The sequence below is a fragment of the Carassius carassius genome, chromosome 38, assembly GCF_963082965.1.
Source record: "Carassius carassius chromosome 38, fCarCar2.1, whole genome shotgun sequence".
Lineage (NCBI taxonomy): Eukaryota > Metazoa > Chordata > Actinopteri > Cypriniformes > Cyprinidae > Carassius > Carassius carassius.
In genome coordinates this window covers 11,310,531-11,317,119 of record NC_081792.1, presented here as the reverse complement: position 1 = coordinate 11,317,119, position 6,589 = coordinate 11,310,531, and the positions used below count along the sequence as shown (strand labels likewise).

The following is a 6,589-nucleotide window of genomic DNA, read 5'->3' as shown; positions in this document are numbered from 1 at the left end:
TGAATATCTGCCATCTTTGTTCATAAGCAATTATTTCTGGACACCTAAATAGTTTTTGTGCCTGTGGCCTGGAGAGCCAAAGGAAAATTACTTTTAAACATCTCATTTATTATTTGTATGTTGCTATTTGACTCAAAGTCATCATACATGGCTAATCTGAAATGGTAATCATGGCTAAAAACATTATGTGGTCCTATGAGCATTTACATTTACAGTACCTTGTTTTACTGAAAACAGTAGAAATTCAAATGACTAAACCACTGTTCACCAATTAAAGAACACAGGCAAAGGACTATCGGTTGAAATAAGAAAAAAACTATCATACATAAACCATTCCAGACATATAAATTGTTTTACAAGTGGCCCCTTGAGTCTATTTAGCCAACTCGTTTTGAATAGTATCATAAACTGAAACTGTCATTGAGCCATTGAGGTGAAATATTTCACTAAGACCCTGAGCTTGGTAGTAATATGTTAAAAACAACACTGTAAATGCTCCAACAGAAGACGTAAAGAAGAAAGAGCAGGCCTTACGTGTGAGTTCCTGTGCAGTAGTAGGGGAGTGTCATACAGGTGTGTCTGTTCTGCAGTCCAGCTCACATTCTTCAGCTTATATTTGAGGTGAAGGGTATTAGACTTCAAACTCTGAACTGCACACTCAATTTCAGTGACGCCAATCCAGTCACATGGTAGGAAAGTCTTGATGTAAACAATGAGAGCATGCTGTCCTAAACAGCAGCTATAGCTCAAATCAGATGCCAAGCTGTGTGACATGCTATTCTTCCATTTTATTTGCAGTCGTTACTAACTACACAGAAAGTATGTACTTTCCTTTTTCAGGCCGTAAGTAATCTGTAAAATTATAAAAAAAAAAGTGAAACACACACACACACACACACACACACACACACACACACATATATATTAAAATAAATTGTAAACTTTATGCATTCACAATAAGGTTAGTTGTCAACTTCCCTAAAACAAAAATTTTGAAGTGAAAGCAGACCATTTTACATTGCTTTATTGCTAAATGTATGTTTATTTACAATACATTTGTCGAATTGTTTTAAATTAATTTGAAGTGGTCCAAGGCCAAAAGAATTTATTATTGTGAGCAAAAACAACTCTCCGTTCTCAAATTTCGTATTCGTATTCATAAAGAATCTTAATGCAAAAAGTAGCTCCTAGTGACAAAATTCTAAGAAAGTTCTTAAAATTGTGGTCATTTACTCTTAAAATTAAAAAAAAAAATCCTAGTAAAGAAAAAGTAATTCAGAAAGCATCTTAACCATTAAAAGAGGTCTTAAGGTCAAACTTGTTAGGAGCACAGATGAGGACTTTTAAGAGGCTTAAGAGTTTCTTTAGCAGAGGAGAAAATGGCAGAAAGAGGCAGAAGAAATGTGTTGCAGACAATGGATGACAGTGAGTTAATAAGACGCTATAGATTAGATCGTGCAGGGATCATGTTTGTGACTGATCTTATTAGAGACGTGCTAACATCTCCGACACAGCGCAGAAATGCCATAGCATCAGAAATTAAAGTAATTACTACATTATGATATTTGGCAACTGGGAAAATGCAACAATGCAATAGTGATGATTTGGGTCTGTCACAACCTTCTATAAGCAGAGTGATCACACAAACAATTACAGCACTTTCAGAACATCTTATTGTGTCGCAGTTCATTTCGTTTCCACTGGACATTCCCACCTTGCAGGCTCAAAAAACTGCATATATGAATATAGCAGGCTTATAGGTGCGCACAAGCAGGGGGAATGAACCGTTAATAGTTTGTGCTATACGCTCCCTGCTTCTTGTCCTTTGCTGTGACACCTGGCCCAAATTTTCCTTTAAGAATGGCCTTGTGTTCATGCACTAACTGGGCTAACAGTAAACACTGTTCCTCTGTCCAGTTTGGCTTTCTCGCCCTTCTTGGTTTTGATTCCATGTTTGATACATTAAAACCAACATTCAAACCGCCACTTAAATAGAACAGCAATCACTGTAATTGGAAAGAGTAGAACAATTTTTATCATTCTAAGCCAATCAAATACCTTATAGGAAATTAAAAGCATGGTAAATAAAAAAAGGATTCATAAACACACATATAATGTGTGTGTGTGTGTGTGTGTGTGTGTGTGTGTGTGTGTGTGTGTGTGTGTGTGTGTGTGTGTGTGTGTGTGTGTGTGTGTGTGTGTGTGTGTGTGTGTGTGTGTGTGTGAGAGAGAGAGAGAGAGAGTGAGAGAGAACGGTCAAATAGGAAAAATTACGCATGTAAATTCAAATTGAGAATTAGAATAGACCCTATACTTAAAATAACTCTTTTTTTTTCTTTCTTGGACAACCAACCAATCACAGTCTTCAAAAGATTGTGTCATACATAGCAACAGGGTCAACCCTGCCTCCTCACTAAGATGAAAGTTTTTGTCTTTTCCTTACTCAGAGTTGCTCTCAGATCGGTCCCGAATTGCTCTTAAGCTAAGACTCCTACGTAAAAGTTTTTAAGCTAAATTAAGAGTTTTCTGAGAGGATTCTTAGAATCTTTATGAATACGGGCCCAGGTCTTTATGACCACATCATAAATACAGTACAACTGCTGGTGAACAATTTTGTCGCCATCTGGAGGACAAGCTGAAAAGTCACACTTCCATCATAGTCCTTCACAAATATTAACAGAGCAATCTTCATTGTGTACATTTACATTTAAATTGCATGTATTAATTCAGCAGATTTTGTCAAAAGATCAACAAAATCAAAAAGGCTTACAAGGGAAGACTGGCATAACCAAAACAAAAATGTAGGATTTAAAAAGTTTGATTTCGTCATTTCGCTATAAGTTTGTCATTGGCTGTGGTATTTTAAGGGAAAAAAGAAGCACAACATTACTATATTTCCCAAACTAATAGACTGGGTATTGCACATTAAGTCTTTAGGATAAAAAGGCAAATTTCGTTTCAAAACCAAAAAAGCTAAATAGAGGCATTGCTACATTGGTCACTGAGACAGCAAGTATAAGAAACCGGAATTTATTTTGGAGGGTAGCGGGCAAACGGTGCTTCTTCATTTACCTTGCCCTGGTGAAAGAAAAAAGGATCAAATAAGCACAAATAAGTCACTTTGGTATTTCCTCCAAAATAAAAAAATGTCAGAATATAACCCTTACATATTATACTGAACTAAAACATAGTATCTTCATCATTAGTGTGCCAAACATTGTGTGGGCTGCCTAAAACTCACAGCCAGAAGAAAATGCAGAAACCTATGCTACTTGGCCCATAATTATGATTATAATGCAGAAATACTACTGTAAATATAATGAGACTTACCATAGGTACATCATCAAGCCTCTCAAACTGTGGTCTCCTGGAGCGAACCGTCTTCACTATCACAACCACAACAACTACAGCCACCACAATACAGAAAATACACAGCACTGCAACCAGCCCTGGATTTGTTGCCAAATATTGTTCTTTTCTGTCTCCCAGAGCTGTGCAGAGACAAATCAAACACATACAGGTTTACAAACTTGGGAAGAAAAAAGAAAAATATGTGTTTGTTTTGCAACATTAACAAAACAAAAGCCAAAGGCCATAATTTCATAACTGAAATAGCCTATGAATTATATATATATAAGTGAAAGTGAAAGTGTAAATCTAGTTTAAATGTCATACTGCAAGAGAAAATTTCACTTTATTCATGACAGCTGTAATAGACCTTAACTTATTAGATTTTTTTACTCCCTATCTTAAGTTTGGGGGACATTATTCTTCATTTTGGTGGCGTTTTTGCCCCAAGCCCTTGTTAATTTCTGAACTTGCCAAAAGAATTGCTAGACTAATCTAGCACAGCTATGAAAGCTGTGCAGGTGAATTTTCTTCTTCAGTTATCACAGTCTAAATATCTGTTGAATCTTGTACCTGTGTAGTTGGCTGTGCTGTTTGGTTCTGCTGGAAATGTCATTTCACTAGAGTTGACGGCGGTGATTTTCAGCTCGGATGTTGTCAGTTCAGATGTCTTGTTCCAGGTAGATTGTGAAGTGGCTGTCTGAGTGTTGTTTGTGACATCCATCTGTGTTGTTTGTTGAACTATGATAGGTTGTGTTGTGGTCTGTGACTCAGAAGTATCTGGAGGGTGTGTGGACTGGACTGTTGAACTGCTGGGCTGCTGTGTCTCTGTAGCTGACATAACAGTGCTTGGGATTGTTGAAGTACCTGCAGACGGGTAAATAAATGAATGAATTTGCCAGATTCAGAACATTTAAAGGAATAGTTCACTCTAAAATAATTATGTCGTTCTTTACTCACCCTCATGTTGTTCAGTGGAACACAAAAGGATAATTTTTATTCTCTGTACAATGACATATAACGACATTTCTCTGACTATGTGTGTCAAGTTTATGAAAGTGTCAGTTTGTAATCTGGATGTTAAATTTTGGGTAGTTTCTCACACAGAGCTATAATATAAAGTGTTCCAGTCATATTTTGTACGGTGTAACAAACAATAACATTAGTAGCAGAGTGAGTGAATAATGATTGTTGGGTGAACTATTTCTTGTATACAGTATAAAGGCGATGGTCTTGTATAACCCTGAAGGGAGCCTTTTTTTTTTTTTTTTTCATATCGACCGGCTGACTGTAAATTATGCCTCTCAGCTACTTATCAAATAAACTGATTTGAGTGTAATTTTTTTTATTATTATGTGAGAAGAAAGAGACTGATTGATATATGAAAGACATGAATAGCACACCTGTACTTGAAATTTGACAATTATCAGTAATCCACTTTATGACATGAAATGCCATGATTAACCAATCAGAATCAAGAAATTCAGGCAGCCATGTAAATACTTACCAGAAAGTGCAGTAAAAACTAAACTGTATTATGTTTATAACACACAAAAAATGCTGGCCTATATTAAGGATTTATGTTTTTTTATTGAATATAAACAATACACAGTTTTAACATAAACTAATAGCTTATAATGATGCATATCGTAGGTCATGAATGAAATAAGAATGAGGTTTATGTAAAAGTACTAAAAAAGTGCATGTGTTTTATATATAATATAAGTATTATATTCATACTTGTCAACTGATTAAATGCAATAATGTTTTCACAAGTAACAGATTGATTCTATAATAATAATAATAATAATAATACATTGAAAATATATAAATAATTGATAATTGATTTTTGAAATGATAATAAATAATTGGATTGTCTAAAAGACTTTTGAATATGGCACAAACATAAACATTTACATATCAAAACATTTCATTTACATATTAAACACTATACTTACAGTTCATTTTTTAATGGAAAAATAAATAATTTGCCATTTGTAATTTAAAAAATGACAAGCATTTTGTCTTACCTTCTGGTGCCGCAACAGAAATAAGTATGAAAATAACTACTGAGAAGATCATTTTAGCAATGCTATGACATAGAAATAAACCCCACAGGTGTAAAGCACAGCTGAGCTCCCAGCACAAACACACAGCAGATCCTGAACAGCAGGATGTAGACGTGTGGCAGGAGGAGGGGTTTCTGTCAGCCGGAAGGGAGAATGATTGCTCAGTTCTTTCAAAAGTATTTGAACTGGTATAATGTAAACCTGCCATTACGTCATAGAAATCTAGTGACAGCCTCATATTGCAAACATCAAGTATAATATTACATCTGCTAACAGCTTATTTATACAAGGTACACAGTGTTTGCATTTACAGAATAGTGTCTATACTTGTATTTTTATAGTAGTCATGTTAATTTAATTAGTGTAGCACAAGCACATTGTTTTAAAACAGCTTTATAGAAATGATAATGTTAATGTTTATAATAGCTAATGCCTAACTGTCTGCATTTAGCTGTTTAGAGCTAGCGATATCAATATAAACAATCAAGCAGATGAGATTTGCTATATAGCTTACTATTATATATATTTCGCGTTATGTCAATGGACTGCATGTAGGCGGATATAGCTGGATTGCAAGTTGGATACATTATACAGTATGATATGTTAATCTGTTTGAAATGTACTGTATCTAGTTCTACTGTTTGTGACAGTTAAATGATTGAACTGTGACCAAACCAATTAATCTCACATAGCAGTATTATATGTCTCTGCAGTACAGTAAACTCTTGTTTACTTACAAATTATTATTGCTTAAAGGGATACAGTAGTTCAACCCAAAATAATAAATTTTAATTTTTTGGGGGTGATCTATCCCTCCAGTTGACAAACATTACATAAGCAAAATTCATTTAAAACATTTGGTTAATGAACTTAAACACTAAACAAAGTAAACAAGGTAAAAAAAATGAACCAGGTGTTACAGTATATTAAAAATGTACTAATATTCCCTGAACCTGAACTGAGAACAATAAAGCACATTTTAACTGTAGTAAAAACTCAAAAACGTTTCTAATATTTCCTGGAATGAAAACAATAAAGTCTTAATCTTGAAAATACAAATATTATGTAGCCTATCAGTAAAAAAAAAAAACTAACTAAAAGGAAACTGACTCAAGAAATAGCCATTTAAGCAATACTGAGGGAATTTCATTGAATAGTTTAATAGTTCGCTG

The 6,589-nt window shown here is 34.4% G+C and overlaps 1 protein-coding gene across 1 annotated transcript; it reads right to left on the bottom strand.

The window, feature by feature from the left end:
- Positions 1-2,568: 2,568 nt before the first annotated feature.
- Positions 2,569-5,517, bottom strand: LOC132119010 (protein CIST1-like). Its single transcript, XM_059528751.1, has 4 exons — positions 5,379-5,517; positions 3,922-4,215; positions 3,331-3,491; positions 2,569-3,078 (listed from the first exon to the last, which is right to left on the bottom strand). Exons 1-4 carry the CDS (start codon positions 5,428-5,430, stop codon positions 3,031-3,033), a joined length of 555 nt encoding a protein of 184 aa, XP_059384734.1. The 5' UTR covers positions 5,431-5,517; the 3' UTR covers positions 2,569-3,030.
- Positions 5,518-6,589: the final 1,072 nt, after the last annotated feature.

Coding starts and splice junctions, on each gene's coding strand:
- LOC132119010 (XM_059528751.1), bottom strand. CDS start 5,430: ATGATCTTCTCAGTAGTTATTTTCATACTTATTTCTGTTGCGGCACCA. Junction 4,216..5,378: donor TTCTGTTGCGGCACCAGAAG/GTAAGACAAAAT, acceptor ACCCGTCTGCAG/GTACTTCAACAATCCCAAGC. Junction 3,079..3,330: donor GGCTTGATGATGTACCTATG/GTAAGTCTCATT, acceptor TTCTTTCACCAG/GGCAAGGTAAATGAAGAAGC.